The sequence below is a fragment of the Ornithodoros turicata genome, chromosome 4 (genome assembly GCF_037126465.1).
Source record: "Ornithodoros turicata isolate Travis chromosome 4, ASM3712646v1, whole genome shotgun sequence".
Classification (NCBI taxonomy): Eukaryota; Metazoa; Arthropoda; class Arachnida; order Ixodida; family Argasidae; genus Ornithodoros; species Ornithodoros turicata.
In genome coordinates this window covers 81704703-81728112 of record NC_088204.1, presented here as the reverse complement: position 1 = coordinate 81728112, position 23410 = coordinate 81704703, and the positions used below count along the sequence as shown (strand labels likewise).

General features: G+C 44.6%; 2 protein-coding genes and 1 long non-coding RNA gene across 3 annotated transcripts in view; 2 read left to right on the top strand and 1 right to left on the bottom strand.

Annotated features, from left to right (window-relative positions):
* LOC135392122 (allatostatin-A receptor-like) overlaps positions 1-4188 on the bottom strand; it is a 141731-nt gene extending 137543 nt beyond the window's left edge. The window contains exon 1 of the transcript XR_010422165.1: positions 3980-4188. The gene's annotated coding sequence lies outside the window, so the exon portion shown is untranslated. The remainder of the gene's footprint in view (positions 1-3979) is intronic.
* The window catches only part of LOC135392123 (uncharacterized), a 163905-nt gene that overhangs the window by 127745 nt on the left and 12750 nt on the right, over positions 1-23410 (top strand). The gene's annotated exons all lie outside the window — the stretch shown is intronic.
* LOC135393549 (beta-1,3-galactosyltransferase 1-like) lies at positions 19069-20719 on the top strand. Its single transcript, XM_064623958.1, has one exon. The coding sequence runs from the start codon at positions 19474-19476 to the stop codon at positions 20503-20505; it is 1032 nt and encodes a 343-aa protein (XP_064480028.1). The 5' UTR covers positions 19069-19473; the 3' UTR covers positions 20506-20719.

Sequence of the window (23410 nt, the reverse complement as noted above, 5' to 3'; positions counted from 1 at the left end):
CTTCGTTCTCGGAGCGCTCGTATACGCAGATGGACGTGGCAAAAACCAACCATGCGATTCGCAAGAGGAGGGCATCGAATGTTGTTGACTTTGGACGGGGAAGATCCATATTCGCCGCTGCACGCAGAACAGCATTCGAGTTCGAGCCACTGCGAGCGTGATCGGACTGTCACATCTCCTTTCTCATGCATACTTGCACAAGGCCACGCGAATCGCAAATACTATACGTCGAGAGCGATTTGACCCCTCGGGATTGGGACACGTGTTTTTCTCAGACGTTGGAGTTGGAGTCGGAGTTAAAGGTACTGTAAAGCAGCAGAGGCAGAATTTCATTTAGCGTGGCTATTCGATAGTCCAAGCCATCAGTACAAAAACGGTGCAAATTTCATTCCAATCGGTGGTGCAGTTAATTAGAAAATTAAAACTAAAGATTACGGGCAACACTGTATTAGTATTCGGAAGGGATCCATACTCTCAGCCGCATACGGCGGCAACCATGTTGCATGCGTATAACACTGGGCCCGACATCCGAACAGCGCTGCGTTTCTTTTTGATTTTATTTCTCAAAAAACACACTAAAAAGGGGTCTCTGCATTCCTATTGAAATATGATACGAAATAATATAGCCACCAAAAGAACAAAACGCGACAAAATAGTGCTGCATACATAATACATATTCGACACTGTTGCCAACTGCACAGGGGGTCGTTCGACACCAGGCGTCGCCGCACAATGCCGGCGCACAATGCCGGATTTTTAATGATAAATTAAAAATATTTAGAGAGCGTTGTCGGTCGTATGGTTCCGCATATGGGATTTACAAGCAACAAAGTCTCAAGCCACGTCGCCAGCATATCCTGCTTGTCTGCTACTTTACAGTACCTTTAAGAAAGAAAAATATGGAGATGGAGGCTCCTGGAAAACACAGGCGCCACCTACTCCGAAACACTCGAAAATAAAAATCAGTAAGCCTAAAAAGTTAGAGCCGCTGCAATGTCCACAAGAAATGTCATTAAAGCAGCTTTACTAAGTCTACAGGACTTGTGGTCCTCTCTGGTCCAGTGGTCCAGTCTTTCCAAGGCGGCTCTGAGGTCATTACGTTGCACACTGTATCTGGAGCAGTTAATTAATGTGTGTTCAGTGTTTTCCACTTCATCCGCACACTTGAGGCATGCAGCTCGGCGAGTTTACCTTTCCCATCTTGAACAACGGGGCACGGCTGAAAGGGCCGTCTAGTCGAAGGCGGCGCACTAACGATTCAAATTATCTTATCAGCGTTGAAGATGCAGAGACGTACGGGTACATACAGAAGGTGCTACAAAGCTGGGACTTACGGGCATAATTGCACGATGGATTAGAATATGTAGTGGAACAACATATAAGGAACTAGCGTAGATATATAATAGAATAGGTAACGAATTAGCCTAGATAATGGAATAATTGATAATGAACTAGTATGGATGAAAGAAGAATGGACGACGAATTAGCGTAGGTAATGGAATAATAGATAATGAACAAACACAGATAATGGAATAATATAAATTGCTATCAAATAACTAAATAGGTAACTTCTTGTGGGTAGATGACGTGGAAAAAAATTACGTAATAACGGCCGATTGAACAAAAATATCCAATAACTTCCGAGTTATTCATTTATTTATTGCATCTTTACTCGTCCGTTTACGCATTCCATAAACACACCTTCGCACTCGGTCATTCTTTGAAACAAACTCAATGCAGTGCTCGGAGACGCTCCCGCCTAGTCTTGTAAACAGCAGCTACCTTGAAAGATGGAAATCGCTGAAAAGGATAGCCAGGCTGTAGGACTCGAGCCCACATCTTCTGGATTACCCTTCCAGGACTCTACCAATTGATCTAAGCTAACACACCTCTCCCGCGACTTCCAAGGGCGCGTCCATCTGAAGGGACAAATCAACCACACTCTCTCACTCATCCATCCCCCTTTCACTCTAACATTTGTCTCACTCATACATAACACAAACATACGAGGGGATCGACGCAAGCGGCAACTGTTGAACATGAGAGAACTGAAGTTCTCTCATGTTCAGCCGCTACTTTGTTGCGAATTCTCTGAAAAATGCATGCAGCGCAACTACATATTCTACTAAAGTTCATGAAACGGAAACCATGCGAAATCCTCCGCTGCGTAAGGGCGTCCTATTGAAGAGACGAATTGAATTAATACTATGGCGCAACGCGGTGGTAAATATATGTATATTCTGAAGCGTATATACGTCGCTTCAAGTTCTGCAGGTTCCCTGTGGCGGGTTACTCCGGTCGATTCGGAGAAGATTCGTGAGTTTCATTGGTTCAAGCCTTCATTGGTTGCTTCGGATGAACTTGCTCGGCCATGGTGTGCTCTTGCTCGCTTAGCTGAGAAACCTCATATTCGACCGGAACTCCAAAGGAGCACTGTCGTCACATCCGCATCTCGTGACAGATCACATCAGATTAGATCAAATCAGATCACGCTTCCTAATCTTCCGTCGCCCCCGTGCGTGAACCATGCAGGCGGATGAGCACGAAATTGACAGTCGGATAGTTGACCCAAAGAGCGCATTGGTGCAGTGGTTCGCGCATGAAAGATGTAAACCGGAACCGATTAATTACTCGAAAAATCACTAAGTGTCGACGCGGTTTCTTTCTTATAATATTTTCCGCTGAAGTTCCCTATACTTAAAACAGGTTCCGTAAGCGTGCGAACTTATAAAATTTAAAAGCCAGACTGTTTATTTAATTAGTGACCGTATGCGAATGAATCGCTCACTACTCAGTTCATGATCGATGTCCCAAGGGTGTTTATCAAAGAGAAAGTTCTTCGATGGCGCCACCTGTTGACGAATTATTCAGCCAGGGGACCTTCGTAAAACACCCCGTATATACCGTAATGAGATAAACCAACCGTTTCAACTCTATAAACAACTTCACCAAAGGTAGGCAGCCGTGTTTGTGCGTTTTCATATATATATATATATATTTTTTTTTCTTGGTAGCAGTTTTTCCTCGTTAGAGGAGAGTTTCGCTCATACGCTCCAAAGCCTTAACAAAGGGGGTAGCTTTGCATCATTTAATTACTTGTTTTGAGATAAAAGCCTCAAGCAGACTCCGACTCAATGTCCCATTGGCCAACGCCCTTCTGTTCAAGATGTGTGCCCATCCTTGGTCGTTGTGTTGAACGTGTTGTGTGAGTGAAGATTCGGAACATATTCTTCTCGAATGTGCGCGGTTTCGATCTGGACGTTCGCAACGTCAGAGATCGCTTGAACGTCTCGATAGCCGACCCTTTGACGTCGTGAAAGTGCTGGGCGAATGGCCTGTGATTCATCGTCAGGGTGCGCACAGCGCACACTCTTTCACAGCGCTCTCGTCTTTTTGGACGTTGTTTCCTTTTTCTTTCTTTTTTCTATACTATGTCTGGAGTAGCTTGTCCCGCAGTGAGCGGGCTCACATCTCCATTTTTTTGCTCCTATCGCCATAATCATCATCATCATCATCGTCGTCGTCATCACCGCAAGCAGAATCATCAAGGAAATGTTGCCTTCATCGAATGCCCACCAGCTCGCTTGCATACTCCTCATCTGTTCCTCCAGAATGAGGACTTCATAAAGACTTTATTGAATAATTTGTGGCATACCACTTCTTGCTGAGGACGTCTTTGCTCATGACATGAGCGCTTGGCCGACTCGCTGAATTCGCTCGTTATGCGCAACGATTTGCGTCAAGCCCTTATTTGGTCTAAGTTTTAGTACATCGTACGCTATCGTCTTTGCGTACGCAAGGGATAGAGTTTATGGTTCTGCGCACGCCCATAACAGAAAGAGAGCTTCACGCAGTGCGCAGAATCACCAACGCCATCGCCTCTAAAGCTCTCTATTATCATATCGGAGCCGCGATGTTCAAAGAAATTTGCCAAAGGGACCGAACGCCGGTCGGACGTCAGCAGTAAAAGTGTACTTACCTTTATTTACAGTCATTGAGCACGGCAGGAATCTCCACAACTGCGTGTGCTCTAGTTAAAGGTCAGTTTCATGATCTGTAATCGGTGCTGAAACTCGCAAACATATAACCCACTGACACTTTGTCGTCAATGATATCCATCTTCCACACTACCTTATTATTAAAATCACGCCGAACGGTGTGTGATCGCATCGTAGCACCGACTGTCTGTCTGACGTTTTCTTTTTTTTTTTCTTTTGTCTAGCAGTCTTTCCGGACGGATGTTACTAGCCCAGAAGAACACGTACTGACTCCCACTCCTTCTCGTCTGTAGATAAGGCTCATGGCCACAGTTACTTCGCGGTGGTAACGTATATAATAAAAACGAGTCACGCGCTTTCTTACCAGCTCCCGTGGCATAGTGGTTAACAAGAGAGAAACTGATGTTCTGAGGCTGGAACAACATAGAAGGGACAGATACAAACAAAGCCTCAAATTAAGATTAAGGTTAAGATTAAGGTTAAGATTAAGATTAAGATTAAGATTAAGGTTAAGATTAAGATTAAGATTGATCGCTTTTCCACCACGAGACTGGGAGGGTGACACGGGTTCGAATCCTGTCACCGGATGCGCTGTCTGAGGTTTTCCCCGGGTTTTCCGAAGACTTTTTTTTTCAGACGAATGTCGGCACGGTTCCCCTTGAAGTCGGCCCAGGACGCACATTAACCCTCCCTCTCCTTCCTACTGTCCTCTCTCCATCTGTCCACGTCTGTACGCCGCTGATAACCACAGTCGCTTCGCGGAGCTAACGCGGAATTTAAAAAAAAAAGGGATTTCTTTTTCGTTTTTGTTTATCCTTACTTTCGTTTTGTTTATCGCTTACTGTCCCTGCTTCCATATTTTCTCGCTCCGCCACACCCTTAAAAAAAGGGTGTACTTTAGCTCCTTTTTCTTGCCACGTATGATTCCCTTTTGGAGAGTACAATTACTCTCAAAATGGAGTCTCCGTTACTCCATTGCACCCTACAGGCGAGTAATATTACTCTCCAGCAGACTTGTGCGTAACGCGTTACTAGTAATTGCGTTACTAGTAATTGCGTTACTTTTTTTGAGTAATTTTTCGAGTAATCAATTACTTTTTGGAGTAATCGATTACTCAGTAATTGATTACATTTCCGGCAGAGATTAACTTATATTTCAGATGTTCTGCTCCAAGTCAAGCCCCTCGTGCCGTCAACATTAACTTGGATCGTTCTACTATAGCAAGCGCAGGTCATTGTAACGTTCTGGAATTTCAGGGTCTCTCTCCCTAATCTCTTCCTACGCCAGTGTGGTGGTACCTGAAGCTCTGGAGGTTTACAGAGTCATGGGGAAGTTCCAGGCAATGTTCTTCCACAATCGGGTCAACGTCTTCCCTGTGGCGACAAATAGACAAATACAGTAGACGTAGAGATCTACCTGTCCTACGTATTTTTGTTTTCCGTTTTATTTCAGCTGTTCCGCTGTTCAACCTTTTTTTTATCTGGGGCACACAAAGACGGACATAATTTGCGGGAATGCAGAGTAACGACCGTAGTAACGCGTTACTTTTTTACTCGTTACTCAATTACATTTGGAGTCGAGTAATTGATAACGGTAATCAATTACTTTTTGAGTAGAAGTAACGGTAACGGTAATCAATTACTTTTTTCGAGTAACGGGCACAAGTCTGCTCTCCAGTCGGAGTTAAACTCCTTTATGTGGCGAGAAAAAGGAGTTAAAGTCACACCTTTTTTTTTTTTTTTAAGAGTGCAGCCGCGTAGAACAAACAACTTTCTTTCTTTTCTTTTCTTTTTTTCTACAAAGACAGAAGAGCAAAAAGAGGAAGGGGGTTTGCTTTCCAAAAACGCCACTGATAGTGAGTGTGTTACCTTCATTACGTCCGTCTCGATTTCTTTTTTATTTCTTTTTCGTCATGATTTACGACTCTCGGTGTCAGGCATTGTATACCCCTTCGCTCCCGCTAACGAGAGACGCCGTTGCTTCCCGCTTCCCGGGACAATGCGCGTCGCAGAAAACAGGAAGAACAGCGACGCTGACCTCGTTTATTTTTCGTCTTTGCGAAAGTATTATCTGTTCTGTGAAGTGAATAAAAATAAAGATTCCATAAAGCCTAGCGGAGCACAGATCGCGTTTCTTCTAGAGGGATCAACATAGCGATGTTGAGTACTTATATATATAGTCGGCCATACAAACGATGAAGACATACGAGACAGTACCTCTTTAGTCCATTCATTATATTAAAGATAAGAAGGGAGATAACACCAGAGACAATTGCCCATATTTTCTGTTAAAGAGGAGCGATCTTGAGACGCAACTAGCTAGGTATTGATCATGGTGGTTGCATGGCTCCTTGCTAGAACACCATGAAAGAGCATTCTGTCTTTAATTTGTGTAGCCAGTTATACGTATATGAAATCCAATAATAGAGGTAGTAGCTAGATAAAGCGTTCCTTATTGGACATGACTTGATCGGTGCATATAATATACTCGGAAGTGGCAGAGAAGTTCAAATGAAGAGTACGACAAAATTCAGTAGAGAAATTAAAAATTCGTTTGTGTGTCTGATATCGAGATTAGTCAACCCTTTGTGATCATGCATAAAATTGAATGCATATGAGTGCAATAGAGCACAGCCCGGGCCCGCAAAAAGAAAGTTTTACCCGGCCTGGCCCGACCCGACCCACGAGCCGGGCCGGGCTCGAGTTTTCGGGTAAGCCCGAGTCCGTGCAGTGCTCTAGTGAAAAATCTTGTATTTGCATCACGTGATTTCCTGTCTTGTTTCATTTCGGACCTGGAAATATCGTGTCTGCGAGTGTTTGGGAGGAGGTCCCCATAAGGTTGAAACAGCTGCAGAGTATGGTGACGTTCGTCCCATCTATAAACTTGTGTCACCTCTTCATTTTATTTATTAGAAAAAAAAAAACAGAAAGAGAGAGAGACGGACACATTGTTCTAGAGCCAATTACGGGTAGATTCAGCTGTCCGTCAACCATTACAGCGCTAAGGTAACAATGTACCGGATACATCTGGTCGTGAAGAACTAATCAAGATGCGCCAGGCCAATTTATAAGGCTAGACAGCGGTTCGCCGCAACGTGACGCATTTTGTCGTACGCGTGCCCACTGAATAGACAACACTGACTGTCATGCAGCGTACCGAGTGTAGCAAATGGATTTGCCATTTGCTAGGTTCATTGGGTCCATCTGTCTTTTGCTGCGTTTCAGCTCCGAAACACACGAGATATGTGAGAGGCAGGCGAATGGAAATGGCGACAAATGTTATATAGGTTGGTCCGTGACGATTAATCTCTCCAGAGGGCGTCGCGGTATTGGTGTCGGTTCAAACGGGTGGAAGCCGTAAGCTGACAACATTGGAAGCGATGTGCGGGCGTTTGTGTTCTTTTCTGTGAGCTCTTAATAATTTGCCGTCTTTTAATAAATGATATTTACTCGTTATTGACTAGCCTATTTACTCAAGTCGTTATCTTTTATTTTGTGTTTAATCATCATCACCCTTCGCACACTGACATTTTCCGACATTTCCCGCAACCGCTCCCGCAGGCCAAATGCAATGTACAGAAACCAGGACGGTCCCCAGAACCACGAATTTTGTTGACCGGCGATCTATACCACAGACAGCCAAATCGAAAAGTCTTATTTGTCACACAGTCACTGTTCAAACATGGCCAACCCTTCCATTTAATCCCTTCTTCTCTTTTCACTTCTACTTCGTGCTCGCTGAGGATTTATTTAATTTAGTATTAATGGCAACATTCCCCGTTACCATAAAGGCAGACAGCCTATTAGAGTTCATTCAGCTAGGGAGCTAATTTTCTGCAGCTGTGACGCCGAATTGATCGTTGCTCTGGCCAGCATTCTCATTGAATCTCCTCTTGCGAGAGAGACGATTATTTTGTCAGTGTTTTCTCGCCGCCTCCCACTTGTTTGCTGATGTCATTGGTATCTGATTAGCCTGTTGGCACAAGGACTCGTTGGAACACTTTCTCCTTTCCACTTGCTTACTCGGCAAACTCTGAATGCCTCTAATCCCAGAGCGTTATTAGTGCGTACTGCTCGTATAAGGACTCTCGGAACTATACTAAGTTTATCCTGGTGATGGTGGAAAGCAGTATAATAAGGAAACGGTCAAGTGTGAAGGATACCTACACAGGAGAGAGGGACGTTGTCGCTTTCATGTCCATTCTATAGGTTCGAAACAAAACTGAAAGGAAATTACTAAAGCATCGCCCTTCTATCAGACACTGTATGGAAAGGGCTGCGGTACATGACGTCCATGAAGTAGTACATACTAGTACAGGATGAAAGATAAAATGCCTATAGACAGCTAATGGCTGAACTTTATAATGAAAAGGCCTGATCGTGGGGGAGGAATGTGAGCGCGAGACCATCCATTTGAAGCCCGCTCTCGTACTTTTCTATTATGCTCCCGAATGAAATGGACGTTTTTGAACAATGGCGTATGCGCATGCGTATGACCTTGAGGCGCCGCAGAGGGTTATCTCCGTCTTCACTAGATGGCGCACTATGGGGACGACAGAAATGGGGACCAGTGGGGGGACCGCACGAATGGCGCGAGCTTGTCAGCCCCACCCCGGACAGGTCTTTGTCCTTTGTGCTATCCACGTGGATTTGTTTTGACGCGTGCCGAGCATAGTGCGTTGGAGGGCCGCTAGGATACGACGCGTATGTGAAAAAAGTCCGACAACAACAACTTTATTTTCAGAAGGAGAGTGGGAAGGTTCATCGCCATAGGTGATACTCTACCGCATTGCTGGTGGGGATGTGGGGTATAAAATACAGAGCCCCCTCATAATAACCATCCGAGTCCGATGGTGTCCAGAAATGTCAAAAGTGTTTTGAGCGCTGATCGTTGCTGGGCTGGATTGGGTCAGGGACCAAGCAATTTCGAGAGGGAGAAGGGGCGAGAGTCCAGCTGACGAAGAGACTCGGACAGTGAGGTCCGGGAAGGTTGGTAGTGAGGGCAATGAAGAAGAATGTGCGCCAGATCCTCTAGAGCACCAGGTCCAGACACCATGCTGCTCACAAAGAAGAAGGGTGCTGGTAAAAGTGCTTCTTCCTTCTCTTCTATGTAGTTAGGGTTCTGCTTTTTCAGAAATTTCGGTAAAATTGAAATGGTGTTTTTTTTATCCTAGTTTTTGGCAACGAAACCCGTGTTCGTCGGGGTGCGGAACTCCGACAAACCCGAAATTAGGAGTTTTCAGGATTGTTTGCAGTCTGGGTTTTGAGATCGAAAAATAATTTTAGAATCAAGAAACAACAAAGACAATGTAACCACAGAGGCATTTTTTTTAAAATTATTATTATAGCTGAGGTTCACAATATGAAACGGACTTATCGGTGGCCACGACTAGGGTTCCCCCCAAAGTTCAATTTTTGGCACATTCCGAGGATGCTTTTCTGAGTTTACTGCTTTCCGAGAATTCGGAGTTCGGAAGCATGGAAAGCAAGATGGAGCATCTGGACGCCCCCGAAATGGTTTTATTATACCGTTCCCGTCGTTATCGTCGGGTGTCACACTGCTCTGGCGTGTCCTAAATTATCCTCGCTGGTCCTTAATCATGCGGAGGAGGTGCCCCATTACAAGAACGTTACTGCCTTAGCACAAGTATAGATCTTGGAAAGGTTCAGCGCATCCGCCCCATTTATTTTTCCAATGCCGCTGAATTTAGATGAGCACAACCTCCTTAGAAAAGTGGTGAATGTATAATTCCATAAGACTCTCAAAAGGAAAACACGGTGACCTTTCGCTCCGCCTAGCGTGGCCAAATGGAGTCGCAGAGAGGTGAGGGCAGTCTCGTCTATATGTATCAGTGACAGGTCGAAATGGCGTTTAAAAGTGACTGCAGTACTAAAAAAAAAAACGAAGTGAAAATTTTGAACATAGTTTTAGTCGTTAGAGGGCATCCGTGCTTGGAATGGTATATGCCGCACCTAAGTCCTGCGTTCATTCATTGAAAGCATTTTATAAAGTATATACAGGGTGTTATTTTTATTCTTTCCAGATTTTTTATTTAAAAAAAAAACATCTATGAGAGCAGCAAGGATTTCGTTTTTGGAGTTGAGTTATGCGGCCGACCTGACGTCCTCTCGAAGCGAAGCATATAGCTAGCTCACCGTAATATAGCTGCAAGATGATTAATTACCTAAATTCATTAATTGCCTCTTTAATTAGGGGATCTTGGGTAAAAGTTGGATAAGGAGATAAGCAGGATAAGCGGGATAAGAAAGATAAGATAAGCGAGATAAAGCGGCATGTGGGAGACAATCCTTGTTGAAAGCCATTCCATTTCTTTAAAAAAACAGCTGAAACATGCGCCGTTGGATGTGCTATATGCAAATGAGCCGGAGCCGAAACCGCGTCGATCGGGAGCGCAGGGAGGACAGCGCTCGTTCCACGTTAGAGGGCCACGTACTTTGGACGGGTGGAGATTAGAGTCACTAAATATGGGTACAGAGTATCGTAGTGCGTTTCCGCGCCGAAGCCGCCGTTCGGCGTCCGCGATTGGGCCGATCGTGTCACGTGGTTTCTTTTTCCGAGAACTCGCCGTCCACGTTGAGTCACCTCCATCCAAAACCGGCTTCCCGAGTTGCGAACTTGCGAGCTGTCTCGACTGCGCGTTGTTCTCCATCGGAGAACGGGGATTGGCGGATTGGCGTCCCATTGCTAGGCGACGCAGCCGCGCCTGACTCAAGATGGCGGACTCGTTTGCCACTGTAAACTGAAAAACACCCTTATGGGTGTAAACGGCTTGTCCTATAACTCACATCACTTTTTACACCTGGTACGGGGTATGGTCTGGAACACCCTTTTTTAGAGGGTGGTACTCTGTCTGCAACACCCTTTCAAAGGGTGCTTTTCCTTGAAAATGCCTTTTTCGCACCCTTTAAACACCCTTTTAGGAGTGTGTTTAACAACGTTACACCATTTCCAAAGGGTGTAATTAAACACCAGCAACGTACATGGGGAACGCGCTTATAGGCTCATTTTCCCATATACAGCGCTGGCATCTGGCGTACAAACTCAGGGACTGCTGGGTGCGGGAATGCTTCCTGACATTTTATCACACCCTTTGGAAAGGGGGTAAGATTGTTAAACACCCTCCTAAAAGGGTGTCTAAAGGGTGCCAAAGAAGGCATTTTCAAGGAAAAGCACCCTTTTCAAAGGGTGTTTTACACAAGATACACCCTCTAAAAAGGGTGTTCCGGACCATACGGCGTAAAAAGTGGTGTGAGTTGTAGGACAAGCCATTTACGCCCATAAGGATGTTTTTCAGTTGGCTCAGTGTCGCTACTCTGCTCCTTATGTAGTGACTCTAGTGGAGATCATTGCAGTTATAGGCACTGATCTCCATCGGCGAAGGTCCTATATATGCGCTCCTCAGGGGCACGGTTTTGGTTTCGGCTCGCGCTATTGTTTCGGGATTTCTAAAAGGTAGAAGGGCTTTCAACGAGGATTATCTCCCATTCTGCTATCTCGCTTTTGCCTAAAATTCCCTAACTAATGAGTTAATTAATGAATTTTAGGTAATTGGCCATCTTGTACGAGATAATTAATATAGAATATACCTGCAAAAACGACATCTATATGCTGCTCTCGTAGCTTTTTTAAGAAAATAATCTGTGGCGGATAAAAAATAAATTATTTCATTAACGAACGAGTTCGATTGAATACATGGTGTTCATATAGATAAAAAGACGGACTGAGGAACACGGATGGATGGATGATTTCCCGCATTATTACTTTCACTTACATTTTTACTTTTACATTTGGCATGTCTGTGCTTGCGAAAACACTACCTCACCGACGAAAATGATGCGTTCTCGTCCCTCGTTATCCAAGTGTCAAGCGAAGGCTCAGCTACTTAACGACGTCATAACCATACATACCGGGCAAAATGATACGCGTTCATGTAAATAGCAGAGGTGGCATCAGAAACGAAGTTTTCCCGTGGGAGACCACTTCCGTAATTACTCGGAGTTGTTTTCTGAATGCTGCGCTGAGTGCTGTACACTTAGGGATGCTTGCGCTCTCGAAAAGCTTCATTAGGACTAGGAAATGATGTGTATGTTTATTCATGCGTGGACGTCGCCTCCCTCCATAAAGTGTTGCTTATATGCTTCTCTTTTGCGTCTGAGGGGAAGCTCAAATGTGGTCGTCTAATCAACACCGGTTAAATGCTGGAACACGTGAGAGGGGGAATATGTTTAATGCAAAGAAGAAAAAAAAAAGAGAAGAGGGAATTTTAAATTTGATAAAGAGGAAAGGGAAATGATTACTTGAAGGTACTTAAAGGTTTACGTCCGTCTCCCTGCTTAAACGTTCGTTGTGGAGGTTCGGTTGATAAAAATATACTGATGGGTAGGGTGTGGTAAGCTGACAACCCTGAGAATGACATTTAAAATTGGGAATACTAAAACTGAATACGGGATTGGGTGTGTGTAGAAGGGAAGGTGGCGACAACCAAACCGGAAAAATGCAGTGAATCATTGTAAAGGTGAAATAAGGAACGAGTACACAGCATGTCATGGTCATGTTACCATGGCAACCATGGTAAGATAGCACTGTTGTACGTAACGCCGTTACGGTTACCGTGATTTATACTTTTTTCGGTGCCGAAGTGCGGATCGCGATACTTTTTTTTTTAATGTAGTATCGGAAAAGTATTTCCGTTACAAATAGCAACGTGATCTCTCCGTATCGTTATCGATACCGATACTTTTATATTTCCCCACCCCTTCATCACATCGTATTTCTTGCTTTTATTGATTGTCACTGGTCGGCCTATACAAGGACAGATTTTTAACGCTCACCGTGCCTTCAAAAAAAGTGAACACAGCAGTTCCCTCTTGTGCTTCACCGGAACATCCGTTCAGTGCCTGTGCAGACACGCTTACAGGAAAGCGCACTAGGATGACAGACGAAAATTTTGAGCGCCAGCTATTGCAAAAAAAAAAAAATCAATCAAAGTGTCTAAGCTGCATGATAAACATTCTGCTTTTTGTTGCAAAACTTCTCCAAATTCCTATTCCTATTACAAATGGATTGTTCTTGTAAGCGAGATTTTGACGTTTGAGATTTCATGCAACTTTTCGTGTTTGCAGCAAAAGTATCATGTAAAGTATTGCGTAACTTATTTTTAGTAACAGGTGCGGTACTTCGTTACCTTGAAAAAAAAAAGTATCGATATCGGTATTTTGCTACCTTTTACTGAAGTAACGAGCATCGGTATCGCAATACCATATTTTGGTAACGGGCACAACACTGTAACATGTTAGCATTGAAAAGATGGCTAAGAAGCTAGCGAGCTAGTGCAGTTGATGCATAATGTAAAACCCCGACACTAGGGAGTGTTCCCTAGTCTCGGGGCTTTACATTATGGATGTTAACGTTGGTTCATATGGGACAGTGCCACACTACAATACCTGTTCCTATACTAAATGATATGCCATCGACCTCACCAGAAGTTCGTGCTTTTTGTTGCAAAGCTTTTCCCAATTCCTATTCCTATTACAAATGGATTGTCCTTGTAAGCGAGATTTTGATGTTTGAGATTTCATGCAACTTTTCGTGTTTGCAGCAAAAGTATCATGTAAAGTATTGAGTAACTTTATTTTTAGTAACAGGTGCGGTACTTCGTTACCTTGAAAAAAAAAGTATCGATATCGGTATTTTGCTACCTTTTACTGAAGTAACGAGCATCGGTATCGCAATACCATATTTTGGTAACGGGCACAACACTGTAACATGTTAGCATTGAAAAGATGGCTAAGAAGCTAGCGAGCTAGTGCAGTTGATGCATAATGTAAAACCCCGACACTAGGGAGTGTTCCCTAGTCTCGGGGCTTTACATTATGGATGTTAACGTTGGTTCATATGGGACAGTGCCACACTACAATACCTGTTCCTATACTAAATGATATGCCATCGACCTCACCAGAAGTTCGTGCTTTTTGTTGCAAAGCTTTTCCCAATTCCTATTCCTATTACAAATGGATTGTCCTTGTAAGCGAGATTTTGATGTTTGAGATTTCATGCAACTTTTCGTGTTTGCAGCAAAAGTATCATGTAAAGTATTGAGTAACTTTATTTTTAGTAACAGGTGCGGTACTTCGTTACCTTGAAAAAAAAAGTATCGATATCGGTATTTTGCTACCTTTTACTGAAGTAACGAGCATCGGTATCGCAATACCATATTTTGGTAACGGGCACAACACTGTAACATGTTAGCATTGAAAAGATGGCTAAGAAGCTAGCGAGCTAGTGCAGTTGATGCATAATGTAAAACCCCGACACTAGGGAGTGTTCCCTAGTCTCGGGGCTTTACATTATGGATGTTAACGTTGGTTCATATGGGACAGTGCCACACTACAATACCTGTTCCTATACTAAATGATATGCCATCGACCTCACCAGAAGTTCGTGCTTTTTGTTGCAAAGCTTTTCCCAATTCCTATTCCTATTACAAATGGATTGTCCTTGTAAGCGAGATTTTGATGTTTGAGATTTCATGCAACTTTTCGTGTTTGCAGCAAAAGTATCATGTAAAGTATTGAGTAACTTTATTTTTAGTAACAGGTGCGGTACTTCGTTACCTTGAAAAAAAAAGTATCGATATCGGTATTTTGCTACCTTTTACTGAAGTAACGAGCATCGGTATCGCAATACCATATTTTGGTAACGGGCACAACACTGTAACATGTTAGCATTGAAAAGATGGCTAAGAAGCTAGCGAGCTAGTGCAGTTGATGCATAATGTAAAACCCCGACACTAGGGAGTGTTCCCTAGTCTCGGGGCTTTACATTATGGATGTTAACGTTGGTTCATATGGGACAGTGCCACACTACAATACCTGTTCCTATACTAAATGATATGCCATCGACCTCACCAGAAGTTCGTGCTTTTTGTTGCAAAGCTTTTCCCAATTCCTATTCCTATTACAAATGGATTGTCCTTGTAAGCGAGATTTTGATGTTTGAGATTTCATGCAACTTTTCGTGTTTGCAGCAAAAGTATCATGTAAAGTATTGAGTAACTTTATTTTTAGTAACAGGTGCGGTACTTCGTTACCTTGAAAAAAAAAAGTATCGATATCGGTATTTTGCTACCTTTTACTGAAGTAACGAGCATCGGTATCGCAATACCATATTTTGGTAACGGGCACAACACTGTAACATGTTAGCATTGAAAAGATGGCTAAGAAGCTAGCGAGCTAGTGCAGTTGATGCATAATGTAAAACCCCGACACTAGGGAGTGTTCCCTAGTCTCGGGGCTTTACATTATGGATGTTAACGTTGGTTCATATGGGACAGTGCCACACTACAATACCTGTTCCTATACTAAATGATATGCCATCGACCTCACCAGAAGTTCGTGCTTTTTGTTGCAAAGCTTTTCCCAATTCCTATTCCTATTACAAATGGATTGTCCTTGTAAGCGAGATTTTGATGTTTGAGATTTCATGCAACTTTTCGTGTTTGCAGCAAAAGTATCATGTAAAGTATTGAGTAACTTTATTTTTAGTAACAGGTGCGGTACTTCGTTACCTTGAAAAAAAAAGTATCGATATCGGTATTTTGCTACCTTTTACTGAAGTAACGAGCATCGGTATCGCAATACCATATTTTGGTAACGGGCACAACACTGTAACATGTTAGCATTGAAAAGATGGCTAAGAAGCTAGCGAGCTAGTGCAGTTGATGCATAATGTAAAACCCCGACACTAGGGAGTGTTCCCTAGTCTCGGGGCTTTACATTATGGATGTTAACGTTGGTTCATATGGGACAGTGTCACACTACAATACCTGTTCCTATACTAAATGATATGCCATCGACCTCACCAGAAGTTCGTGCTTTTTGTTGCAAAGCTTTTCCCAATTCCTATTCCTATTACAAATGGATTGTCCTTGTAAGCGAGATTTTGATGTTTGAGATTTCATGCAACTTTTCGTGTTTGCAGCAAAAGTATCATGTAAAGTATTGCGTAACTTAGTTTTAGTAACAGGTGCGGTACTTCGTTACCTTGAAAAAAAAGTATCGATATCGGTATTTTGCTGCCTTTTACTGAAGTAACGAGCATCGGTATCGCAATACCATATTTTGGTAACGGGCACAACACTGTAACATATTAGCATTGAAAAGATGGCTAAGAAGCTAGCGAGCTAGTGCAGTTGATGCATAATGTAAAACCCCGACACTAGGGAGTGTTCCCTAGTCTCGGGGTTTTACATTATGGATGTTAACGTTGGTTCATATGGGACAGTGCCACACTACAATACCTGTTCCTATACCAAATGATATGCCATCGATCTCACCAGAGGCTCGTGAAGATCTTCCGTTTATTCCGCTGTCCTCCATTCTATTCTCCGAGTAAATAAATCTGACAAACTCAGCCGATCTATGCTTACAAACATTTTTCTTCTTCCTTTTCTATTCTCCCCTTGGACTAATGCACGCACAGCTGGTGCTTCATGCCCGTGCTTGACATTCTTCTCGTCAGTTGCTTTTGCTGCCGAGCGGTCTGTCTGCTCATATGGCGGCATGTTTTTCGTCAGGCTAACGTGTTTTTAGTCATGCCATATATCATACATACAGTCTTGACACGCAGAAAGCGTCTGACTGAACAGAAAGTCGCAAGTCTCCCGTTCCCTCGTAGAGTATGTATGATCACGGCAATGGATCTAGTAAAAATACTTCAAAGTACAATTACATGTAGTGGATTACGTTATAGTTAGTATTATGTATGTGAGTTTGGTTATGCTGTTCTTGGACACCTTGGCGAGAAGACGACGAAGACAAAAAAGATGCCGTAGCGCGTGAATGGCATTCGACGCTTGTATGTTCTTATAGTTACGCTTTGTGGAGTGGCATATAGACAGAGACATTGAAGACATGGTTAAGTCATGTGAAGCATGCTGGGCAGCACAGAAGGCTCCAGCGAAAGCACCACAGCCAGAGTAGACGCGCCCAGAGAGCGCACGGCACACCATTCATATGGATTTTGCTGGACCTATTGAAGGACATTGCCTGTTAGAGTGTGGTTGATGCCTACAGTAAGTTGGCGGAAGTCCGGCACATGAAGACACCCAATTCGGCAGCAGTGGTACAAGTGCTTCGCAGTTTGTTTGCGACTTTCGGAATTACTCAGAAGGTTGTTTCGGATAATGGAACGGTATTTGTATCCGAAGAGATTCAGGGATTTTCCCAAAGGAATGGTGTCAAGCATGTTACTTCGGCGCCTCATCACCCTGCCAGTAATGGGCAAGCCGAGAGAATGGTTGACGAGCTTAAAAGAGCTCTGTCAAGGGAACGCTCAAGAACATCAGCTTGTCCGATTTCGCGATTTCTTTACAAGCAGCATACGACGTGTCATGCAGCAATGAGAAAAACTCCGGCAAGGCTGATGGGGTGTAGTTCGTTACCGGGACCACTCGTTTTTAAAAATTTGTGAAAGCGTTTGAAAGGTAAATATTGCGTAGAAGTGAAAGAAGTTCATATACTGAATCGGAAAAGGTAAGAATTATAAAATTCTGTGGACTAGAAGTTTTTTTATAGGCATTTCAACAACCCCATCTGATTCACTTTTAGCACAGGAGAAACACTGGAATGGTAAGCCTAACGGATTCGAAACTTGCAAGAGAATTGGGCTAAATCACCTCACTTTAGTGAGGTTGAGTTAAGTTAGGTTCTACAGATTGGGGGGGGTCTGAGGGGGGCGCCCCCCCCCCCCAGGCACGCAGTAGGCGGTGCGGGCGTCGAGACTGTGCCTCGGGTTAGGTCAGAAGGTCCTCACCCAAGATGGCGGAATCGCCATCAAAAAACGGGCGATAAAATTTAATTTTTATACGTTTCACGCAATATACGAGGGTCATTCCTGTTTAATTTCGTTCCTAATTTGCTCCTGCTTCAGGTAAAAACATATCATTTACCTAGTTATCTTCTGTCTTTACAAAAACGCAGTGGTCCCGGTAACGAACTACATCCCAACGACGAACTCCCGAAATCAAAAACACCCCAAGAAGACGAGGTGGTGCTGGTAAGGAACTTCAAGGGCAAGCCAGCATGAATATACGGGCAGGTCATCAGAAGAGTAGGACGCCGGTCATGGATCTTGCGTATACGGTCAAGGGCGAAATACGACGCCACATTGACCACATCAAGATTCGCCGAAGCGAGCAGCAACAGCACGACAGCAGCATTCAACCGCTTCTCGCTTGGAACCTTTCTGGTAGTCAGCTAGGAGGCTACTGCTATGGAGGAAGCACCGCATGTTACTTGTCCAGTCGAAGGTCGTCCTACACGCGGACAAGAAGAAAGCCAGTATGATTTGGTGATGTTGTGTCACTGTAATGTTCACCTGTTCGTTTTAAGGGGGGAACAAGTATTATACCGTGTATTCACACGAGCGACATTTCCCCAGAAGCGGAAGATGCGGAAAGCGTCATAGCATTCTGCTGTCACTTGAGCGCGAGCGCTCAACGTCGTGTCTTCATGTACGCTGATAACCCTGGGGAATATCCTGCTACGCAGCCACAAGATATTCCGTAGCAGACGACAGGAAATCACCCTGACGGTGTCGTCTGCTAAGTGTCGTCTGCTAAATGCGCAGTATGCCATTCTCGATGTTCCGGACCGTGTGAATGTTCAACATAATACGGGACGGAACTTCGGCTCTGTAAGCAGTGTTTTAGCTTTTTCCTCCACTAGAATATTCCGTGAGGATGTGCTTCGTGTGAATACACGGATATGTATGTGAGTTTGGATAAGATGTTCTTGGACAACGCGAGAAGACGACGAAGACAAAAAGATGCGGTAGCGCGTAAATGGCATTCGACGCTTGTATGTTCGTAGTATGCTCTAATTAAAGGAATCCTTTTACGTCGGTCTGGTTTCTCCGCTCGAGGATAAGCATAACAGCTAGGTTGTGTGATACTACAATATTTTTGTGTAATTCAATAATAGTATACAAGCTTATAGTCCCATCGTCAGTGATTATTGAGGTCATTGAAACCCGTGACACCCAGTCGACTCCCGCTCACCAACCATCTATGTGGCACACAACTGGAAGTGAAACGCGTGCGTGGATGTGGAACACCTGCGGGACAACGGCATTCCACCTGGTTCAGTACCTATTCTATATGGCTACACAGAACTCGCATCCCGGAGGTACTGAACTATCGGCGCCGTCGTTTGGTGCGGCAGACAGTGTTTTCTAGCTTGCTGCCCGGTCCGTGTCGGTGTCACACTTACGGTCTTCTCCAATAGCCAACAGCAGTATCCGACAGAGAGAGGAATGGCAAATGGAAACTTTCTAAGGTTCGGTCAGATATGTGGAACATTGTTCACCGAGCTGAAGTGCACGTGGTGTTCGCGTGGAGACCATGCGATAAGGATAAGTGAGTGAAACTCTCAAGCCGTTGTCTCGTCGCCAGACATGACGCTATTCACGAGAACAGCGGGAAAGTATTTAGTTACTCTCTGCTGTGCCGCCACTGTCTGCTGGCTCTGGAAGGATCTCCCGGAAGATCCCCCGGCGATCCGCACCATCTACCACGACACCATGGCCGTTTTCGGTGAGGGTGAAGCACTCCTGTCTCCTAAAACGACAGACCAAGCCTCTAAAGAAATCAACCCGCACCCTTACCAATTCATTATCAACAAGCCAGACCTCTGCAAGGTACCTGAAGGTCAAGAACTTCTCGTGGTCATTCTTGTCGCATCGAAAGCCGATAATTTTCCGTTTCGAAAGAGGATTCGTGACACTTGGGGTGACGTCGCCATAAACCACGGCTTTAAAGTCGCTTTCTTGCTCGGACTTCCTAGACAAAACAGCACTCGAAACAAGATCCTCGCAGAAGACGCCGAGCACAAGGACCTCATTCAAGAAGACTTCGCTGACTCGTACCAGAATCTGACACTCAAGACCGTCATGTTGGTTCGATGGGTGACTGAGTACTGTCCCAAAGTCAAATTTGTCCTAAAAGCCGACGAGGACGTTATGGTGAATGTGTGGAGCCTTTGGGTCCAAGTGCAGACCTCGCTGAGGGGCTGCGAAGAAACGATATGGGGACGCTTGATGAGAAATATGCCGCCAGTTCGTAACAGCAGGAATAAGTGGTTTGTCCCCGAGAGCATGTACGAAGCGAAAGTTTACCCTGATTACGTGGCTGGTCCTGCATACCTGTTTACGGGAGATTGTGCACCGCTTTTGTACACCGCGAGTATGACGACGCCTTTTCTTACCATGGAAGACGTGTACATGACGGGAGTGGTGGCCACTAAGGTCGGCATAGTCAGAGTTCGACACCCGGGTATAAATGGGGGCCCGAAGGAGTTAGTGCCTTGCGGCGAACCTCCGGTTCTCTGCAGGGGTTTCTCCGGTTCGGTGGCGGCGCCCTCTCCCTTCATCGATTATTGGGAGAGGGTTGCCACGAAGAATAAAAGCTTCCGCTGCAAACTACCATAGCGTCAACTCGTACTCCAACAAAAACATGGTGCAAGAACTAGAAGAAAAGATATGGGAGCTAGCAGGCCTTTTAACAAAGATCAGGAAGTTCGACTCGACAAACGAAACTTGTTAGAAGTTAAGTTACTTGCTACGTAACATGTAGGCTTGGGTAGCTGAACATTGTATTAGCTCAGATTTTGATGTTACAATGGGCGGTGCAAGACGTTTCATATTTCTTTCGGTACATCAAACTTATACCAATATTTCGTGCGATGAAAGAAGCCTTAGCTTCATGTGCTTCCTTAGGTTGACGTTTGATGATTTTGGTGTCTTAATAAACTGAGCTGAGGACAAAGCAACTATCGGAACTCTAAGTGCGATGATTTGCCATCGTCTCGGTATATTTCGTAAAACCGCGCTTTGAAGCTGCGCAGTGCTCTTTGCCATGAGAAATACACTAATCGGCGCTACGCTGAACGTTACCTGAGTGTTCGAACGCACGGTCAAAACTGAATTGTCTTGAATTCGTGGCCTTCACCGCACAAGACAGACAAGGGGGCGCCTTGAGGAGGTCGCTGGAGGCCCTGTAGGTCCATGAAGGCACAGGGAGGTCCCTGACCAAAGAAATTGGCAAGACGCGCGTGATTAGTTCAGCGTCAGCTAATCCCATGCTGACCCGATAGGCGTCCAGGTCGTCGAAAAAGTCATGCACAGACTTCGAATCTGTTTGGCCGGAGAACATCGGGACAGGCATGTTCGTCTGAACAGGTTTCCTCAGATGGAGCGATAGATCCGGTGCCAAGCTGCTGTGCCATCATGGACATCGCAGGGCTGGGCATGAGTGCGAATATTCGGCCGGTTTGGAGCCATTATTTACTTTTTTTGCGACAGCAATTTTTTTATAAAAGCGTTCACCGTAGGCAACGAATTACACATCATGAGAAAGAAGTACACCTTGTAAACCTGTTTATTGCCCCCTTTAAACGTCCAGGGAGGGACACCCACAGAAGAGCAGGAATAACCCAGGCGCAAATCATCTGACGCCAGACGACGTTAAGTCAACAAACATCATTCGCAGTTACTACCCCCTTTTTGTCGAAAACATGGAAAGGGCCAAGGGGATCTGTAATCCTTCCCTGCCCTTCTGCATTTCAGCTGTAATCCTCTCGACTGACTTTATCCGGCGGTTGGAAACTCGTCATTTGCAGACGACAGTTCTGACTGGAATCGAGCCATAGCCCTTCGTATCGGCTTTGCACCGGAAATTCCCTCCGAGCAGAAGAGCCGATAGTCAACAGTAAGGCGGTGAAATTCTTAGTGGACGCTAGAGGGCGCGCTCGTGATTACTCACCTAGAGTCACTGTACTCACGTAAGGTCGAGACACTCGCATCGTCTGGTAAGTTGTCCGCCATCTTGACTCCGAAGCAACTACCTATAGAGGCGCTCGCGTCGTCTTCAAGATGGCGCAGAAAAGAATGATTGCCGATGAACAAATCGCCCTGCTTCATGCCTTCTTCCACGAGACACGCTTCAAAAATTGTCCAAATAACATAACTCGCGCGTGGTTTCCCGCTGTCTTCGTTGTTTTCGTTCACGCCGCTCCTTTGATAGTATCTTTTTCCTCTTCCTCTTCCCGACATTGAATATTCTTCTCCGCAGTATTTTTGCACCGCGGAATTGAACAGTGCTGTCGCTCTTTGAGTTCTGTAAGCCGGGAAACTCCATCGCACACGAAGGGAAGTTGTGGCAGTTTCGGGTTAGCGCGAAATATACCTGTCGTCTGCTGTTACTATCATTCATTGAGTGCTTCTGCTGGGGTTCGCTAGGTGGCTAACCTAACCTGCTGGAGAGGCGATATTCGCCTCTCCAGCCGGCTTCTTCGACGCTTCGACGAACGTGCTACACCATAGCCTCCTATATACTGATCCTCCTCCTATAGGATCCTCCTATATAGGAGGCTATGGCTACACTGAAACTAAGTGAACAGCATTGAAAAGAGCAGAAGGGCGCTGACAAGATGGTGCATGATGCCAATTTCTCGGGAACCGTCCTCTTCGAAGTGAATAGCAGAGGCGGTTTGAAGGACTGAATGCATCGCCAGTGCATGGAAACGGTGCAAAACGGGACAGACGCATGTTGTTGTTGTTGTTTTCCTTCCATCCCTATAATCATCATCATCATCATCACGTTGTTTTATGCCGCTTGCATATCGTTTGGTATTGAAGTACGCTTGTGAAAATTTTTCGTACCAGGATTAGTCATCGTTTGAAGGTTGTGATAGCATTATTAACAATATCAGCAGCGTAGAAGCCGTTTTCCCTTCTCATGGTAGGACTTACATTTGGTTCGTTTTGACTGCTTCCGAGCGTATCTTCAAAGGTCATGCAGCTGCTGCAAAGTAAACGGAGGGAATGTCTCTCGAGGAAAGCGCGGCTCCTTAGTCCCGTTAAGTGGACATGTGACTGTATAACAGCGGTTTCATCTTTGTAGACGTAATAATAGGATATTTGCTTCACAATAATAATATATAAACTGCCCATAGCACTAATTGATGGTGCGTGAAGGTATAGGCACCCAATAATAATTAATAAGCACCCAAAGAGACCTTTGCTGTATAGTTGCACTTTAAACCTACTACACACCACTAATCTTTAATAAAAGAAGCAAGATACGACCGACCAAAAAGGAACAATCAAGACATGATTACCACAGTGATTTCCTCATACGGCATTGCGCGTTCTTGTGGACCTCTTTACCGCTTCGAACCTGCTTGACACTCTGTCACAACTTCTGTGACACTGCGTTCGCGGGTATCTGATATTATGAACCAGTGAATGTTTCTCTGTGCCTAACGTTCCTTTCCCCCGTTTCCTTTATGCTTTATCCTGTTACACCCACTCCCTGTCTACCCCTTTCCTGTTT

Bases quoted from the DNA above. Each gene is read 5' to 3' on its own strand.
- LOC135393549 (XM_064623958.1), top strand. From the start codon at position 19,474: ATGACGCTATTCACGAGAACAGCGGGAAAGTATTTAGTTACTCTCTGC.